The sequence below is a fragment of the Tremella mesenterica genome, assembly GCF_000271645.1.
Source record: "Tremella mesenterica DSM 1558 unplaced genomic scaffold TREMEscaffold_1, whole genome shotgun sequence".
In the NCBI taxonomy this organism is placed as follows: domain Eukaryota; kingdom Fungi; phylum Basidiomycota; class Tremellomycetes; order Tremellales; family Tremellaceae; genus Tremella; species Tremella mesenterica.
In genome coordinates, this window is record NW_006711225.1 from 1,277,709 (window position 1) to 1,297,210 (window position 19,502).

At 46.4% G+C, this 19,502-nt stretch overlaps 4 protein-coding genes across 4 annotated transcripts in view; all 4 read left to right on the forward strand.

Moving 5' to 3' along the window:
* The window catches only part of TREMEDRAFT_24325 (uncharacterized protein), a gene marked incomplete at both ends in the record, with an annotated part of 3,744 nt that extends 1,570 nt beyond the window's left edge, over window positions 1-2,174 (forward strand). The window contains 6 exons of the mRNA XM_007000424.1: window positions 147-439; window positions 484-592; window positions 635-693; window positions 738-954; window positions 1,000-1,720; window positions 1,958-2,174. Of these exons, the coding sequence (XP_007000486.1) occupies window positions 147-439; window positions 484-592; window positions 635-693; window positions 738-954; window positions 1,000-1,720; window positions 1,958-2,174 (1,616 nt within the window). The remainder of the gene's footprint in view (window positions 1-146; window positions 440-483; window positions 593-634; window positions 694-737; window positions 955-999; window positions 1,721-1,957) is intronic.
* A 1,117-nt stretch (window positions 2,175-3,291) lies between these two features.
* Window positions 3,292-5,747, forward strand: TREMEDRAFT_58395 (uncharacterized protein; the record flags this gene model as incomplete). The annotated part of the gene is made up of 9 exons (XM_007001191.1): window positions 3,292-3,303; window positions 3,439-3,511; window positions 3,660-3,724; window positions 3,768-3,962; window positions 4,048-4,133; window positions 4,209-4,361; window positions 4,405-4,470; window positions 4,513-4,577; window positions 4,627-5,747. 9 exons carry the CDS (start codon window positions 3,292-3,294, stop codon window positions 5,745-5,747), a joined length of 1,836 nt encoding a protein of 611 aa, XP_007001253.1.
* A 382-nt stretch (window positions 5,748-6,129) lies between these two features.
* TREMEDRAFT_72696 (uncharacterized protein) lies at window positions 6,130-9,351 on the forward strand (the record flags this gene model as incomplete). The annotated part of the gene is made up of 8 exons (XM_007002064.1): window positions 6,130-6,584; window positions 6,916-7,089; window positions 7,257-7,391; window positions 7,539-7,599; window positions 7,634-7,741; window positions 7,894-8,683; window positions 8,756-8,832; window positions 8,876-9,351. Exons 1-8 carry the CDS (start codon window positions 6,453-6,455, stop codon window positions 9,349-9,351), a joined length of 1,953 nt encoding a protein of 650 aa, XP_007002126.1. The 5' UTR covers window positions 6,130-6,452.
* Window positions 9,352-14,573: 5,222 nt separating this feature from the next.
* Window positions 14,574-16,058, forward strand: TREMEDRAFT_58398 (uncharacterized protein; the record flags this gene model as incomplete). Its single annotated transcript, XM_007001192.1, has 2 exons — window positions 14,574-14,975; window positions 15,654-16,058. The coding sequence occupies 2 exons, from the start codon at window positions 14,574-14,576 to the stop codon at window positions 16,056-16,058; spliced, it is 807 nt and encodes a 268-aa protein (XP_007001254.1).
* Between the last annotated feature and the right edge of the window lie 3,444 nt (window positions 16,059-19,502).

The following is a 19,502-nucleotide window of genomic DNA, read 5'->3' on the forward strand; positions in this document are numbered from 1 at the left end:
TAGACCGCACTTTCCTTACCTTTCGACACCCCTGACTTGATTTCCCGTGCTCGGAAAGGCAATGGTGCAGGAAGATCGTGGTGGTGGTGGTGGTGGTGGTGGTGGTGGTGGTGGTGATGGTATAACATGAAATGCTGACTTCCCAGGCGACCTAGCAGGCCTTAAGGTCAGCCACGCTGCGGACGAATTCGAAGAAGGACAAGATATCATTCTCACTCTCAAAGACTCCCGGGTGCTGGCTGGAGAAGAAGACGAATTACAAAATGTAAATCTGATGGATGAAGCCAAGCTTAAAGCCGCCAAAGAAAGAAAGCGAAAAGCCCAAGCGGCATACACGGGTCTGGATGATGAAGAATTCGATGAAGGGAGGATAGGTCGTAAAGCGGATATCTTAGGTAAATACGATGAAGATTTTGAGTCAGGAGCTTTACGAACGGAGGTGAGTTTGTGTGATATCGACAGGGAGGATAAACTGATAGTCAGGGGTTCAGACTCGGTGTACCTCTGCAAGAAGCGAAAGAGGAAGTCATGGACGTCGAAGTGGTTGGTAGAGCACCAGATGTGAAGTTGAAGTTGAATTTGGACTTTACCAGTGAGTCAGGGTGGCGTTGCCAGGATAAGCTAATGTTTGTAGAGGATTTCGAAGGGTCGGATTATGTCAAAGAAGGCGAGTCAAGCTTTAAAAAGCCAAAGGTAATTTTTCACCTCGCTTCAGTGAACGTTGACTGATGGAACAGAAGAAGAAGGTCAAAAGATCCGCTCGACGAGCAGAGGACGAAGAAGATGCAGACGGGATGGAAGTGGATGGTCAACCAACATTATCGAGAAGAGTGGTGGATGATGTTCCTCAAAATTTGGTCGATGATGATGATCTCCAAGCCGCCCTCTCGCGCGCTCGTCGAGAGCAGGCGAAGAAGAAGCCAAGAAGAAAACCGGAAGATATCGCCGCTCAAAGTAAGCTACCAGGGGACTCAGAGGTTGATCCAGCTGACTTTTCAGTCGCTTCACGAACCCTTGATGACGAAGAAATACAACCTATCAACGGCGACGAAGACGGTCGTATAACATTTGACGATACGTCTGAATTTGTTCGGAACGTCAATGCAGAATCCCTAGCCTCTATCGTCAAACGTGAACGAGCAACCACTCCGCCTTCTCAGCCCCAGGAAACGGTGGTACTCAAAGTCGAACGTCCTCAGGATATGGGCCAAGATGAAGATATGGAATCTGAAGATGAAGATGAGGCACTGGCGGAGATGGCAGCAAGAGAAGGTTTATCCGTTGAAGAATATCGTTTGAAAATCGATCGTCAAATGCAAGAAATGAACGAAATCAAAGTGGAACAAGAGGAAGAAGAAGTTAAACCTTTAGGACAAGGTCTCGCTGGTGTTCTCAATGTTTTGAAACAACAAGGAACTATAAAATCTCTCACTGCGGAAGATCAAGAGAGGGAAAAGGTACAAAAACAAAAAGATCTTTGGTTGGCAGATTATCGTCGACGTATGGCTGAAAGAGAGCTGGCAAAGGTACAAGCTAGAGGAGGTAATAAAGATCAAGCTCAAAGAGAGTGGGAGAATAGGGTTAGAGAACAACAAGAAGCTAGAGAAACTTTAGAATTGTATAAAAGTTATAAACCTGATATCAATCTTGTTTATCATGATGAGTTTGGAAGACAGATGACTCCTAAGGAAGCTTGGAAGAGTTTATCACATAAATTCCAGTGAGTACAGGTTTTTTTTTACTCCCTTTCCACCTGATAATCCTCACTTTTCGACTTTTCTCCATCTTCCATGTCGCATCATCTTTGTATCCCCCAGAGAGTCCTGATCTATTACGCCTTTGGCAATTTACATTTGTTATTTGGTGTCAACTACCTTCCGGTACTCTCAATGGGAGGAGAGGAGGAAGAGGAAGCGTACTTGAGTCATGATAGGTGAACGATGACTGACCAAAACAGTGGTAAAACATCAGGTCGGATGAAAACACAAAAACGTTTGAAGAAAATAAACGAAGAACAAAATCAAGTAAAAATGTCAGCTTCGGATACTCCATTAGGTATGACAGATGCTTTTGCCAGACGACAACAAAAGACAGGAGAAGCACATATGGTTTTATCAGTTGGAAATAAGGGATCTGTTCAAGCTGGTGATAAGAAACCGAAGATTAGACGTTAAGTCGGGGTACGAGTGGAGTACGAGTAGAGTACTGTATCTTTCGCTTTTCCGATCATACCTTACAACATACAGAGTCGGGCGTGACATGCATAAATGGTCAGGTGTAAAGTTACCCGTTTTGAAAGGCCACGTCAATGATATCAAATGAAGTAATGTCACACCCTTGGGTCATACTCTTTTGGGTAATGTGTACGTCCTTTCCAGCCGTGGATGATGGCATATGATATTGCGGTATTTTCATGCTTTGGAAATGGTCGATTGCAAGGATGTCTGTATCGCATGCGAAGTTACACTGTACTCGTAGTGTAGCATGTAGCACGTAGTAGGCACGAACTTTTCACCGGGGCCCCAGAATGCTCGAAGATCACAAGGAACAGAGAAATTCACTCCATACAACCACCACACAGAGTGAAAGATTATGTATTCAAATATCAGTTCCAACTCAATACTCCCTACTTGCCTCTCGTACTCAACTTTCACCCATTCGAACCACGATAGATTCCCAAGTATGAAAAGGAACCCAGAAGAAAGCGGGAAACCCTCGATGCAAAGCTTACTGCTTCTCATCGTACCATCTCAAAATTCCAAATCCTTGTTACCCGATTCCCCGCCAGGGAAGAGATCTCTGATCAAAGACCTCTTCACCAGTTCCAATGGGGAATATGAATGTATTAATCGTCTTCAAAACCTCGAGAGAAGATAACCTTTGTATGTAACTTTTATATCGAGATTGTAAGCTTGTATGATTTCTTGCATCTATCTTTCCTTTCTGTCCTTATAAACTTTAGTATACTGATCGACTTTTTTTCCTTTCTCATGTTTTCGCTTCTATCTCGCCACTGAGACGTATCTGGTTCGATCGAATATCTTATATTCAGTGAGAAGAGGTTGGGTTCGATACTACAGACTCATATCACAGCCTAGGAACTTAGGAATAGGATTGACCCTTGACCCGAGTCTCTTGGTAATACTATAATACTACAGGGTCAATACTTGATCCGATATCGCGTCACAAGCACAAGGTAGCGATACGGTAGAGTACCAATTCCATCATTTTCGAGTAGATTTTGAAAGTAGTGAACTGAAGCCACTTCGATCAAAGTGGATCATATAGACAATGCTCATCACTGTATGTTCAGATTCTTCAACCATTTCTCTCTTCCATCCTTGATATCTGTTCACCTTCTATTCTTGATGCTCTTAAATGGTCGAAAGGACCTTAAGAAAAGGAGAATACAAATAGGGATAGAATTGATATTAATAGATTGACGACGCTTCTCCTCAGATTTCATACGCTCCTAATACACCAGGAACATGGGTGACGAATCATAAGACTGGTAAGTCTTTTCTCAACTATTATCCTCCCTTTCCACTTTCTCCTTTACATCTCTCCTTGTCCTGTATCCTCTTATCATCTCCTCATCTCGTATGGTAGTTTGTCCACCGTATGGTGGGAATGGTAGTGATATGTATACTGATACGAAGGTGCTTTCCCAGATGTAAACTATATCAACTATTTTGATCAAACTTTTCATGCTACATATACCGAGGTAGGTTCGTCATATGATGATTTGACAATTGACTCATTTACAGAACGCCACAGCATCTATAACCTTCAATGGGAGCTCTATAAGTGTTTATGGATCTTTTGGTCAGAATCATGGGAATTACTCTGTACAATTGGATGGGAATACCTCGGAGGTTATTTCGGGAGAGACGGATGAGAGGGTATCACAAACTACTGTGTATTATGCGGATGGTCTGAACACTTCGGTTGAACATACTTTGGTGAGCTCGTCTATTTAGTTTTAGTAGCTCAGAGGAGATATGGACGTTCCCACAATTTTACTCTTTGCACTTGCTGATCCTACAGATACTCACGAACCTCCCTAGCGATGCCAGCTTGTCCAACGACACATTGTGGTTCGACCTCGACTACATTGTCATTGACACTGGCAGGTTTGTTCTACTATTCCTTTTGTAACCCATGGCTAGATTTTGGAATTTCACGGAAGATTATCAGCTGATATCCAGTGATGACCCCACTTTCACATCCATATACGATGACCAAGATGCCCATTTTCTTTGGTCAGACACAGACTGGAGATCGTTGACAAACTTTCCCCACGACTATTTTGACCACACAAACCATCTCACCAACATTGCGGGTAGCACTATGTCTTTCACGTAGGTAATTTTTACCTTCATTCGTCACATGATTGATTAGTAGTTTCAATGGGACTTCATGTCAGATATTTGGAGGATTGAATCATGATCACGGGCGATATTCCGTCAGGTAAGCTTCTGTTAGTCCCGCTCCCCGAACTGACAACTTTAGTTTGGACGGAGGAACAGAAGAGATGTACAATGGTAATTGGTTCGAATTACTCACTAAAATACCTCGTGAGTTCTTCTGACATTGAAAGAAATGTAATATCTGATTTTACTCTAGTGTACACTGTCAACGGATTGGACCAAGGGATACATACCATAATCATGACCAACCATGGTAATGGATCTACGAAAGATTTCGATGTCGATTATGCAGTCGTCAACTCTACAACCCTTCAAATGGACTCCTTTTACCCTTCGTCAATCCTCACTTCGACCATCTCCTCATCCATCCCTTCAGAATCCACTTCATCCCTCGCCGAAACATCTCATCACTCCACATCCCCACTTGCGATCGTTGTGGGCGGAGCAGCAGGAACAGTCGTTGGACTGACATTGATTGCTGTCTTGGTTTGGTACCTACTTCGTCTTAGAAAGCGCTCTAAAACCCGAGGTCCCATCGATCTGGTGGAATCGGGAACGGAACAGAACGACGGACGAGGAGATCAACCTCCCAGACATGACTTTGATACCCTCGTTCCAGACTCAACCACAACTTCTTCCATGGCGCAGCAGCCGTATCAGTTGGCGGAACATCAATTCTCACAGTCATCTTTAGCCGGAGCCAATACGATTGCACCGTATTTGTCTCGTGTAGGACCACCACCAGGGTCGACAGATTCTTCACACTTTCCATCGGACAGGATCACCTCTCCCTCGATGGCGATGAATCCGTCAGGTCCAGATCCGTTCAGTGATACTTTGGCTATCACTCATCGTCCGACTACCAACTCTCGCGCGCCACCGAATATCTCATACCCTTCGACGTCACATGTTTCTTCTACGACCTCTCAATCTATGACGTATCCATCATATTCACCCACGACGATGACTTGTCCCTCTCAAACGACTTTATCTCCAGTTCAAACTTCCACCCATATAAGCCGCACAAACCCTTTACCTAGATTAATAGCAGAAATCAAAGCGTCGACAAGTATCAGTTTTACGACCCAAAGACCAAGACTTATCTCACCCGTTAGTTCATCGGAAACTTCGAACGAGCCGAATTCTCCCACGAACGAAAATGATTCATCTTGGTCACATCATTCTAATGGGGAACAAAGAAGAGCTCGGATGACGGTGTTTGGGAGAGAAACAGACGCAGGACCTGTAATGTTGGATGAAGAAGGGGAAATGTTACCTCCTGATTATACCCAAGCTACGGAACCTTTACAGGGATAGCGACAGGATTCGACAGGTCATGCATGGAAGGAAACAAGGTGGAAGATGGATGACGTAAATGTGGTTGGAATATGATGATTTGTTTACCCGTTTGTGGGAATGTTTAGATGTTATACCAATTCGTATGCATATGCTCTTGATTGAAAGTTGTTATAAGAAATTCGATCTGATTGATACACAAGATACACAGCAGTTGAGCGAATTTATTCTCTCATGATCAAGTTTCATATTTGATATTCGCCGTTTCAAGTTTCAGATTGTGGTTGTATTTCCCAAAGTGGCAGTTTGACAGTCACACCAGCACGACATAGTTTTACAACACAACTTATATAACCGCCGAGTACCTACAAATTCCTTCGCATACTTCTTCCTCACTTTCGTCCAAAGACAGTAAATCCCAGCAGCCAACAGCAAGCAGAGTAGCTATCCAGCAACATCAACACATCAACACCATCAGCACATCAAAGCGAGAGATCAAGGAGAGAAACCGATCAGCCCTCGAAGGAAGACATTCCGCTTTTCCTTCCTTCCTTTCCACGTCTGTCCCTCTGTCCGTTCCTTCCACCTTTACCTTTTCCCCTCTTCCCTAAGCGCCGAGCATACATCTATTGTCTATCTCACTCTTCACTCATTTCATCCTCTTCACTCAAACGTCGGATAAGTGATATTGAATTTTCGACAGCGTCGAAAACTACAATATACGAAATGACAGAATCGAACCTTACTCATGTTCACCACCACGGACATGGACATACCCATACACATGTACATGGACAAAATTACAAATATCAACCAGAGGTGGTATATGATTATATAGAAACTCTTGATCCTAATCTTGTCAGTATATCACTTCCTCCCCAACCCTTCCTCTTTCCTGATCGTTACCAAACCCATATGACATTCACTTTTCCATCTTTCTTTGAACCACCGATTATACGCCTTTTCCTTACCCTCTGCACCTTCCTCTTCAATATCTATCGCGTTAATCTTTTGGCTCTCTACTATCAAAGGACTTCATCTTGAAGAAGACTCATCACATATCATGGACGCTTGTGATTCCAAATTCAAACGTCAGAGTTGTCAACGAGATTTGTAAGACAGGTGTCAAAACGAGAGGATTTGGAGTATGGAAGAATATACAAAAGAGATTTTTGCTGATATTACTAAGATGTGTGCAATATGTCAATCAGCCTTAGTCGACCCCGTTACCACGGCATCTTGTAAGCATACTTTCTGTAGGGATTGTATTACTCGTGCTTTGGCCGAGAAACCTCAATGTCCAATAGATAGGAGTGCTTTGACCACGGCCAGTTTAAGAGATACGGAACAGCTTGTCAAGCTGGTGAGCAGTGTTTCTTTCTCCTTTCTTTCTTCTCGCATCTAATCATGGCTCTCACCGAACTCTTGATGACTCTCCCCTATTCCCTGATTTTTCTTCACATTTGATGTAGAGTTTCGGGAAAAAGTTCATGTCAAGCTGTCGAAGGACCAACAAAAGCTGACGTATAGATGCTGGACGAACTCAAGGTTCGATGTGCGGCAGACGATTGTGGAAAAGTCATGCAACGGGGATTATTATTGGCTCATGTCAAAACTTGTCAGAAAACTTTGGTCACTTGTCAAGGTGATGATTGTGGACTATCGGTGAGTCTCTCTATTCTTCTCTTCTCGCGGATATCGTCTACGGCTGGGTATGTAATAACTATTTGTCGTGACGCTTTGTGACACCTAAGGAGATAGGCGATGCCGAGCTTATGATCTCTGAACCGAGTTGACAAAGCTGACAAGCAGATGGCTAGACACAGATTATCCCATCATAGAGCTTACGAATGTTTTCAGAGACAAATGGAATGTAAGCGGTGCGGGGTGTTATTGACTTTCAAAAGTCGCAATGTACGTTGAGGATTACTATTCGAGAAAACTTGCTAATCGGCAGGCACATTCGGAGCATGTCGATGTCTCTGAAAAGGTGTGCGAGTTGTGTCAAGAGTCTCGTGAGTCCTTTTCACACTCAAAAACATCACTCTCTTTCTCCAGACACGTCGCTACGTTTGAGATACGTCAGCTACAGTTGACAAGGTCAAGCTGGAATGCAGTCACGAAACTCACACAGTTTGGCTGTGCTTTCAACTCGACTGACCATCAGTCGGCCCAAACCCTCACCTACACGCTTGGATTTGTCCCCTCGCTCCTGTTCCCTGCACCCACAACGCCAGAGGATGTGCCTCCGTCCTCACCCGCTCTACACTTGCTGAGCATCTCGAAACATGTCCTTACGAACGTCTCTCCGAATTCTTCTTAGCTCACGACGCTCGTATGACGTTCCTCGAAAACAAGTTTCGGTCAATGGACGAAGATGTCGGTGCTCTAAGACGCGAGATTGCTGTTTTGCGTGAACGGGAGGCTAGGAACAGAAATGGCTTAGGTGCATCCATCCCCAGAGCTGGGATCTACAGTCCTCGAGATTGGGCCGACAGACGCGACAGGCTAGCTGCGGAACTCTCCAACCCTCCGTCAGAACTCGTCCCGGAGGCTCGAGACAGGCCTGCGGCCGTTGCTCCTGAAAGCACAGATACTTCCCGTTCATCCTCCACTTCATCACTTTCTTCTGCAAGCGAAAGCGACGCTGCTACAGGTATCGTCAACCTCGCCGTCCCCGTTCCCCGACGAGTAATACCACATCGAGTCACCAGCATCAATGATCTCGCCAATGTTGGCAACTCCAACATCACACCTCGTGCCGCTGCCGATCTACGAGCATCACGCGGCTCACGAGAATTGTTCACCCCTAGTTTCGGATCTCATCAATCTTATGCTGATTTCGCCTTCAACCGTCTGTCGGAACTCAGGAATGTGCCTGATATCACGGAAGCACTTCGAAGTGTTGTCGGACATCTAGCTGCTGGTATGGATACTATGGAAAGGAGGAATGAAGTGTAAGTGTCACCCCTCTCCCCCCCGGTCTCTCTCCGTGAACAATCCCGAAATGGATTGGGGTTGATGATAAGTCGTACCATGACGGAAACCCTCCGTGTACTAGAAGAAATTGGCAGGTTACAAGCTATAGTCAATACAATCAGAATGCGTAAGTCCTCATCCTCTATCATCACGTTCACTGACATTTGTAGAAGTTATGATTGACCGTCCTGCTCCATCTCCTCTCCGATCAAATTTCTCCCTCCATCAACCTCCTATATCTTCACAGACCGACAGCAATTCTTCCACTCGAATTCCGTATCATACCCAAACCACAGTAGTTGAAGAATCTACTCGTCCATCTCAAGAAATCCCTCTTCCCCCCGGTCCAAGAGTAGCATCAAATAGCAGATCACCCTCTCGAGAAAGAGAAGAAACAGCTTCAATCACGGAAAGTGTCGTATTCTCTCCTCTTCCTCAAAACGCAGGATCGAGCACTACGTCACTCGTCTCGGCCAATGGAGGTTATCCCAGGGGATTACCGATGGGTTTACCTGTGGGTAATGGAGAAGAAAGAGAAGTCGCTTCGAGTATAAGGAGGACGGTACAGAGTAGAAGGATGAGTTTACCGATGCCTAGTAGTTTTTTGAGGAGACAGAGACCTCAAGGACCTGGTACGCAGAGGTAGTGGGGTGGGAAGGTGCGTGAAACCTGCAGAAGTCGATGTCATGTAGGTACCGACGTTTTGTATTGTATTGGATCATTTGTCAGAATGAATTATCATGTCAATGCATGTTCTTACTGTAAATATACCATGATACTTGGGGCCATGGACTGTTTGCTAATATTAGATGATAATACAGAGGGGAAAAAGGGCATGCATCAATTCTACATGTCTCTATACTTATCACATTCCACTCACGCGCATAAAACCAGAGACGATCGAATAGAGTTCAGAGGATAAGTTGAACGGAGAAATATTCGACGGAAGGGGTAATTCTAACGGCGGTTCGGCCGTCCTGGCCCGATTCTATCGGCTAACACTCCCCCACGGGACAATGCACGACTTTGCAGTAGTCCCGGACGATTTATCGATGGCGACGGCGAGGTTTGTGATGATGTAGAAGGTAATAACGATGAGATATTGAGTGTTATGTGTGTGGTAGTAGTGGTAGGTGAAATCGTGAAATGAATTTCGGTGGGGCCCCCTGCGGGGCTCCGCTCTGACACGTGGTTACCACTCACTACTGACGACTGACTCTTCTCTATCATTCCTTTTACTTCATCACTTTTATCTCCAATTATCGGTATGTCCACCTTTCGTCTTTCTCCACTTTTATCACTCGTTTCTGACTGTCTGAGCTTCCCTCTATCCTGTCTACTTCTTAAAACTTCAGGTTTGCTAGTAGACTCCCGAGAATCGATGAATTTCCTTCGTGGTCCTGGCTGACGATATTTCGTAGAACCGCTACCCACCGAGAAACTTTTATTTTCATTAACAATTTCATTATGTCTTCGCCACTTCCCGATGGTATCGATCCCTTGGTTCCTCTCCTGAGGCCTGGTGAGGCTCATGGTACGCTCATTAGTCACTTTATCATGAAAATTATCTCTGACCAGCTGAACTGTCGGATATCTCGGTCCGTACCTTGGAGGCGACCTGTCGACAGATCCGTTTCCTCCGAAGGTTGCTTGTCTCTCTCTCGAACGCTGGTCAAGGTGCATCTGCACCTTTCTTCGACATTCTTTACGATCTCGAAAGGGCCTGTCAGCATGTGGAGAATTTGTTGGGATACCAGATCGATGACAATTAGTGTCATGTATCCTCCCATCTTTTCTATCTTTTATCTTTTCTTTCTTTTCCTTATTTTTCTCTCTTAACTCTCTAATGACTCTAGGTTCTACCGGTGGCTTCTGACCTATCTTAGAATTACTCACATTCTTAGGTACACCTGAAAATTTTACATTTTGGCTCACGAGAACTTTTCCTTCGGTGGTACCTTCGGTGGGTTTCTCTGAAGTTCCTTCCACCCACACTTCTCTCTCTGGTACCGACTCTGTCTGTGGTACCACTTCGTTCTCTGGTACCACTTCGTTCTCTGTACCACCTGATAGATCTCCTAGATCCTCGAAATCTGAATAATCGTAATCGATGATTTCATCATCATCTAATGTCACGTATACTGAACCAATGTTTTTCTTCTTCGGTGGTTCTACCCGTATCGCTGACATATTCACCGAATGTACTGGTCCACCTAAAGCCTTCGTGAGTACGTCTGCCCTCTGAGAGACAGTGCTAACGTATTCTAGTTCAATATCAATATGCTTTGTCCTCTGGTGAGTACCAGGTTTCCTCGCTAGTGATATCGATCCTTGGTTATCGCAGTTTAATGTAGTAGGATTTAGTTGATCGTAGCCTATCTCCCTCAATAATCCTCTCAACCACTGAGCTTCCTTCGCTGCTTCAGCCATCGCGATGTATTCTGCTTCGACTGTCGACGACGATACTGTAGCTTGTCTTTTTGAACTCCAGGTTATCGGTGAGTTGTTCATCATGAATATCCAACCTGTAGTTGATCGTCGTGTGTCTTTACAACCTGCCCAATCGGCATCAACCCATCCTGCTAGATCACTAGCCTCGCCACCGAGACGAATACCATGTAAACGAGTGGACCGAAGGTAGGTAATTACCATTATCCCTTCTTCCCATACTTTCTTCGTCGGTTTAGTGAGGTACCTAGCAAGGTATGAGGCGGCATATGATATGTCGGGTCGAGTACATGTGGCTAACCACTGTAGACATCCTATTAATTCTTGAAATGGTCGAATTTCACTCTCCGCCTCCGACATCGATGGATTTTTCGCAGTAAGGGGTAATGGCGTTTTTCGGTCTCGATGTAAGTCGTTTTCTGGAAACTTCTGAACTATCTTATCGATATATGCTGGTTGGTTTAACCATATTGTCTTTTCTTCTCTGTTCCTTGTTACCTTCATACCTAAGATAGTACTTATCTCCCCCAGGTCGGTTATTATCCACCTTTTACCTAGCCCATCGAAAATTTCCTTCGCTTCTTCCTTCGACTTCGTGGCTAATACCAGATCATCGACATAGGCTAGCAGTATTGCTGCTCCCTTTCCTTCGATTTTCTCTTCTGGTCTGTAGTAAAGACCCCAATCTGATTCGATTCTTGAAAAACCTAGGTGAGATAATCCTTCGCCGAGTTCTATCCACCATGTCCTGCCAGATTGCTTTAAACCGTAAAGAGACTTAACTAACTTCAAGGTATTACATCCAGGCTTCGGCTTTATCCCCTTGGGATACTTCATGTAAATTTCTACATCGAGTTTACCGTTTAAATACGCCCCTTCGACATCGGCCTGACGAATTTCGAGATCTTCGGTGGCCGCTATAGTCAAGAGTATTCGTAACGACCCCGATCTACCGACAGGTGCGAATGTCTCTTCGTAGTCGACACCTGGTACCTGTGAGAATCCTTGAGCTACTAGTCTGGATTTATACTTTAGTAAGTTTCCTTCTGAATCTGTCTTCACTTTGAATACCCATTTACATCCAATGGCTTTACGGCCCGGTGGTAACACCGTTTCCACCCATGTTTCTTTAGATTCGATGTTAGATATCTCTTTCTCCATGGATTCCAGCCACTTCTCACCATCTGGGCCGTTTACTGCTTCTTCAGGAGAGATAGGATCAATGAGAGAAGTATCACTTTCGATACCTGCGATAGAGGCGAGTGAGACTAACTTATTAGGCTCGCGACCAAAGTCTAGGAACGAGTCTGTTAGGCCTGCAAAACGGTGGGGGGGTCGAATAATTCGTCCGTGACGTGTCGTCAGGATCCCCTCATCCCCATCATTTCTTCCTTCCTCATCATTTCTCTCATTTTCGACGATATCGTTCTCATAGATCCAATTTCCTCCCCAAATGCCCTGTCCTCGTCGTCTTTCAGTAGGTTGTGGGCCTGTATTAGGTGAGTTGTCTCTATCGACATCATTTCCTTGTTCATTATCGATATTTTCCTGTTCGCCACTTTCTGAGCGGTCGTCAGGGAAAATTTCTTCGTTGACGACGGGGTCTAGGTCCACTTCGATGGCGTCAAGAGGGGTTTGGATGACATCTGGCGACTCTCTAGTAGCCACCATTCGTCCTGTCGAGCGACGAACGTCTCGTGAGTGTTCGATTCGTCCCGATCCGTCCATTCTAACGATCCAACCGCTCACACCCTCATCTTGACCTAGTATAATGGCTGATGAACCCCTAGGTATCGTGAAGTTCGACTTCAGCCTTATCTCCCTTGGTATCTGAACAAAACATCGTTCACCAAATCTCCACACGCTATCTAAGTTCGTGTCTCTTCCTGTGAGTGATGTCCAGCCTGATTTACCACTGACACCAATCGAGGTTTTCATAATTATAATGGCGGCGTATCTGACAGCATAGGACCAATATTCGTTCGGTAGTCCTGAGTCGAATAACATCGTTGATACCATCCCCTTCAAGGTACGTATCATTCTTTCCGCCACTCCATTTAATTCTGGTGTGTATCTTGGTGTGATGTAGTGGTTGATCCCTGCTGATAGGTAGAATTCCCTCATATCGAGGCTATCGAATTCACCTCCCCCATCAGACCTAATCACCCTCACCCTTTCACCAAGCTGTTTCTCTAATTTCGAGATACACTGTCGAACGATATCTGACGATTCGTTCTTCGTCGTTATCGGTACGGCGAACACAATTCGACTCGCCCTTTCTACACCAACGAAGAAATATCGTTCACCTTTTATCGCCGGACCGAACGGGCCAGCAATATCGACATCCATTCCTACTCCTTCACCATCTCCTTTTAACATTGGTGCTTCTTTATTCTTCGGTAGACGTGTTATCTTGGCCTGCATACAGGCGGGACATTTATCGGTTGTAAAGGGATCGTTCTTGTAAGTGTCCCAGTCCTTCTTCAATAGTCCCTGTCTACCTAGACTCTTTAGTTTATCTACACCTATATGTCCGAGTCGCTGATGCTCAGATTCAAGTGGTGAAGTCGCCTTCGGTGTCGATATCACGATCATCGCGGCAGACATCGCTCTGCCAAATCGTACCGACCATAGTGAGTCATGTTTCCTCAAACCTAGTTTCTCTTTACCTTTACCTATCCATCCACCACTGCTGCTGTCACGAACTACGTCGTGACACCTCGATTACTCCACCAACAATGACCCTCCTTTGGCCATCAAAACCCCATCACGCCTTAACCTCTTTACTCTACACGTAACTCAGGACTTCTGACACCAAGTACGGCGAAGTTAGACGGAGTTAGGCTAAGTAGGGACAAAGTACGGCGAAGTTAGACGGAGTTAGGCTAAGTAGGGACAATGGGAGCAGAAGTGCGGCGATGTTAGGCGGGGTTAGGCTAAGTAGGGACAATGGGAGCAGAAGTGCGGCGATGTTAGGCGGAGTTAGTCGAAGGAGGAAGAGGATGGCCGAGGGCTCGGGGAAGTTGGACGAAGTGCGTTGAAGTACGTCAAAGCGCGAGAGGGTTGGATGAACGTCTAGGAGGAGTAGATAATATTAGCTGAGAAGATCGCTGAAGTTCTTCAGCGATCCTTGATTGTTGTCAGTAGTAAAAGACAGATAGAGATAGCTATAAATCAAGATACATCGCCATCAGTAGATCAAAACCCTAGTTAGAGTAACTACGCCGAAGTACGCCGTAGTTACACCCCTTTCGACGTCTGCGCCCTCCTGGTTGGGTGAGACATCGACTCAGAGCGTGAAGTTAGCCGAGGTTCGTCGACCGTCGGTCTATTAAGAAGTAGTTGTTCGACGGCCGTGACAGTATCAAGGATCGCTCCTACCGACGACCCGTGCGAACCTCGGAGAAGTACGAAGATAATATGGAACCAGAAAGAAGAATTACACGAGGCATGAGTAGGGATGGAGACAGGATGGAGGAGAACGAGAGGAGAGCATTGGAGGAGCTTAGCAGAGCAATGGGGCAGGACCTTGGAGTTGAGGATAGTGTGGGGGGGTCAATTCAAGGAGATGAGTTCGTTCCACCGGTGCTTTCTAACCCTCCTTCTCCTCCGTCTAATGCTCTCCCACCTGTGGGATCCCCACTGGGATCAGACCAAACCCCACGCCCAAGAGAAAACACTGGAAGTACGGCGAACTTGGGAGAAGAAGGAACACAAGGGGTGGTGTTGGCCTTGATGCAGATGGTGGCGAATATGAACAAAGACATGATGGAGGAGAGAAGACGTAGGGAGGAATGGGAACAGAGAAGGGAAAGGGATACAGTGGGCGGGATTGCAGAAGGGATATCAGAAGGGGTGAGGTGAGCCATGGGACGGCAAACTTCGGCGACCCCAAGCGTAGTGGGCGAACAACGGAAAGGGATAAAGCTACCTAACCCAGACCTATGGAGAGGAGATCGGAACAAGTTAACCGCCTTTCTGTCTGAGTGCGACGTACACTTCGAATTGAACTCTCATCTTTTCCCCGACGACACTAAGAAAGTCTTTTTCATGATCTCTCATCTACGCGAAACACCTCTTCTTGCAGTGCAGCCCGATCTATCCAAAAGACCTCTTCCTGAGTACCTCACGACACACGATCAGTTCGTTAAGTACCTCAAGACTAACTTTGGTGATCCAGACGAAGAAGGAACTGCGGCCCGACAACTTAACGACCTCAAGCAAACCGGGTCTGCTTCGGACTACTTCTCCGCCTTTCAGCGACATGTTGCGATTCTCAAGTGGTCTGATGATGGAAACCTAGTTGACCGAGCCAAGAAAGGACTAAAATCGCACCTTCTAGATGAAATCGCAAGACACGGTAGATCGTTTGGGACTGTAAAAGAGCTATTGGAGTTTGTGATTCCCTTGGACAACCGCTTGTGGAGGAGACAAGTGGAGAAGGAGGCAGAGAGGAAAAGGGAAGGAGGGATAAGGACAACGACAGTGGTGGAAAGTCAGAGGACGGAGAAGAAAGAAGAGAAGAAATGGGAAAAGGGGCAACCTTCGGCGCAGGGTGGTGCCCAGGCGGCTATGATGTCGACGGTGGTAAAGAGTACACCGCCAAACATCGACGAAGTTCGCCGAAGATGGCCTAGGCCGAGCTCCGATCTGAGGGAGACAAGGAGGAAGGAGGGGAAGTGTACCGAGTGTGGTGAAGCAGGACATTGGCTGAAGGAATGCCCTGTAAGGGAGGCTAAGGTTAAGGTTGGACTGTTGCCTCCATGGGGGGAGAAGTTCGGAGAACGTGGTGGAGGATCGGGAGGGAACGCAGTACCTCTCGGACAGAGGAGGAACTTGAATGCGGTTGGAGGAGAAGTAGATTTGGAAGAGGACCAGGGAAAAGAAGAGGACCTGTCGCAGTAGGCGAGGCTCGGCGGGTCCGCCATATTCTCTCGGCCACCATTCCCAAACCCATAAAAGAAACACAGCTGATGGAGCCAGAGGATTGTGAATACAAAAATACACCACTCAGTACCCCTTGTTCATGCAATGTCGATAATCATCTCCTCATCCCTTCCGTTTCCAGAGATCAACCTAAATCGGACATTTTCATTAATGGAATGAAGCTAACTACGCTCTGGGACACCGGGGCTACTTGTTCATATATAAGTCCTAGAGCGGCGACGAAGATAGGCGCAGAAAGGAGACAATATCAGGTGAGCGTACCCGTTCACATGTTCGACGGCTCGGTGAGTGTCGCGGGACCTATCACCGAGTTTGTCGAAGTCGGATTTAGTTTGACGAAGGACGCCGAAGTGCGATCTGTTCGTCTCGATGTAACAACGCTCTGCGACGCAGATGTTGTGATAGGGTGGGATTGGATGAGGAAGGAAGGGGTTGTCCTTGATGGAAGAGACAACTCGGTGAAATTCCCCATCCCAGCCTCACCAAGTGCGGCGAAGTTAGCGGCCATAGGGCTGCCGACTCCGACGGACGCGATAGATCTCCGAGACAAAGATGACCAGGATGAACTGAGTCCGGAGGAACAGGAGGAATTGTATCAGGTGGTTCCTGAACAATACCACTCGTTCATTGATGTTTTTAACCCAAGGAAGGGAGGTGAAGAATTACCTCCCTCGAGGGGCTATGATCTGGAGTTTGATCTTAAGGAGGGGGCGAACCTGAAGGTTGCTCCACTCTACTTGCTTGGAGAAGATCAGAGAAGTGCGCTGAGAGACATCCTAGATCGCGAAATTTCGGCCGGAAGAATTCGACCCAGTAATTCGCCCTATGGATCACCGATGTTCTTGGTACCGAAGAAAGCAAAAGGTCAATGGCGAATGGTCATTGACTACCGAAAGTTAAACGAGGCAACGATACCCGACGCCTATCCTCTGCCTCTGATCGGCCAGATAACCGAAGAGCTGGGAAGAGCGAGGTACTTCAGCAAGTTAGACCTAATTGGGGCTTATCAACTCCTACGAGTAAAGGAAGGTCATGAACACCTGACAGCGTTCAGGACGCAGTACGGTATGTTCGAGTCTCTTGTTGTCCGAGATGGCCTACGGAATGCTCCCGCTGTGTTTCAGCACTTCTTGAATGAAAGTTTTCGAGAGCTGCTGGGAAAGGGAGTAGTAGTCTACATAGATGATATACTCATCTACGGTCAAACATTGGAAGAACTGAGGGGAACTACGGCGAAGGTGTTTGAAGTGCTTCGGAGGTCGAATTTGTTCGTTAAAGCCAGTAAGTGCGAGTTTGAGAGAGATTCGGTAGTCTTCCTGGGGTTCGTGGTTTCACAGAGGGGAATTTCCAGTAACCCGGATTACATCGATGCTGTCGTATCTTTTCCCCGTCCTAAGAACTTGCGAGAGAGTAGGGGATTTATGGGAGTTGTCAGTTATTATCGGCGTTTTGTCCCCAACTTCTCCAAGATTGCTAAACCGATCAATGACCTCACCAGGAAAGATGTGCCGTTTGTTTGGGGAGTAGAGCAGGAAAGAGCCTTTAAAGAATTGAAGGATAGGATGTGTAGGGCGCCAGTATTGGCTCACTTTGACCCTTCGTTGAAGACGCTACTACAAACAGATGCGTCGTTCTTCGGCTGGGGATTCATAATTTCGCAGGTGAACGAGTTGGGGCAAGAACACCCGGTGGCTATCGAGTCCGGAGCGTTCCAGGCGGCGCAGTTAAACTACACGGTAGGCGAAAAGGAATTACTCGCTATCGTTGAAGCTTTCAGGAGAAGGAGACACTTACTACTACAGGTAGAGACTACAGTTCTCACAGATCACTTAAATTTAACTTACTGGATGGAACCTAAACAACTTAGCCCCAGGCAGGGTAGGTGGGTCGAAGAGCTCTCTAACTTCAGGTTTAAAATGGTGTATCGACCAGGAAAACAAGCTACACTGCCGGACGGACTGTCGAGAAGAGCAGACTACCACTCAGGGAAAGGAAGTACTATGGTGCAAGAGAGCAACCTTATCCAAGGTCTGCCGAAGTTCGACGAACTTGATGATACTAGCTCTGGGTTACAACACCTGCTTCGGGCTTTACAAGGAACAAAGGAAGTACGAGAGAACGACCTCATTGACCCTATAGATTTGATAGTTGGAATACAGGAAGACGAAGAGGTGGAGGAGGTTAGAGAAGAATTATTGGGGGTAACCTGTGCTAAGTGCTCTCATCCGACATGTCATGATGATGTGCAGGAACCAGAGTCGGTCACCGAACTACGCCGTACCTCGCGGTCTCCCTTAATACTTCGTGGGGGGTGGAACTCAAGAGGGTTCCTCACGTTCGATGGTCGAACTTATGTGCCGAACTACGCCGATGCTCGACTAAAGATAATGAAGACGCGGCATGACTCGGTCCTAGCGGGTCACCCAGGCTCAGCGAAGACTCTCGAGCTAGTCCTACGGGACTACGTTTGGGTTGGAGTAAGGAAGGATGTTGAAGATTACATCGCTGGATGTGCGGTGTGTCAGAGAGCAAAGACTAACAGGCAGAGACCCCATGGAGAGCTTAAACCACTGGAAGTGGCTACGAAGCCATGGTCCAGCATTTCGATGGACTTCATTGAAGAGCTCCCGAATTCCCATGGATACAATTCCATCTTAGTAGTGGTGGACCGGTTGACCAAATGGGCCAATTTTATCCCGACTACGACGAAGTTAACCGCAGCTGGCCTATCCGAGTTGATAATGGACTATGTGGTAGCTCAGCATGGGCTACCAGAGAACATAGTGTCTGACAGGGGATCGAAGTTTACCTCGAAATTTTGGAAGAACTTGACCGATAGTCTCGGGATAAGACTACATCTCTCTACTGCATATCATCCGCAGACTGATGGACAGACTGAACGAACCAACCAATCCTTAGAGCTCTACCTTCGAATCTTCACTTCTTATCAGCAGAACGATTGGTCGAAGCTGCTTGCTCGAGCTAGCTTCGCCTACAACAACACCCATCATTCTGCGATAAATAAGACACCATTTTATGCGAACTATGGGTACCACCCTCGATGGGCTGAAGAAATCAAGGCCAGCGAAGTCGAAGTGCCCGCTGCTACGGTGGTGGTAAAAGACTTGACTGAAATACACAAAGATTGTATCGAAGGAATTGAGAAAGCTAATGAGAAGTACGCCGAAGGATACAATAGGAAACACCGGACTACGCCGAACTTCGCGGAAGGAGACCTAGTGATGCTGTCGTTAGAGAATATTAAGACGAAGAGACCAATGAAGAAGTTAGATGTTAAACAAAGTGGGCCGTACAAGTAGTACGGCAGGTAGGTTCTCATGCTTGTAAATTGGAGTTACCAGGACGATGGCAGGTATCCATGATGTATTCCATGTCTCCTTG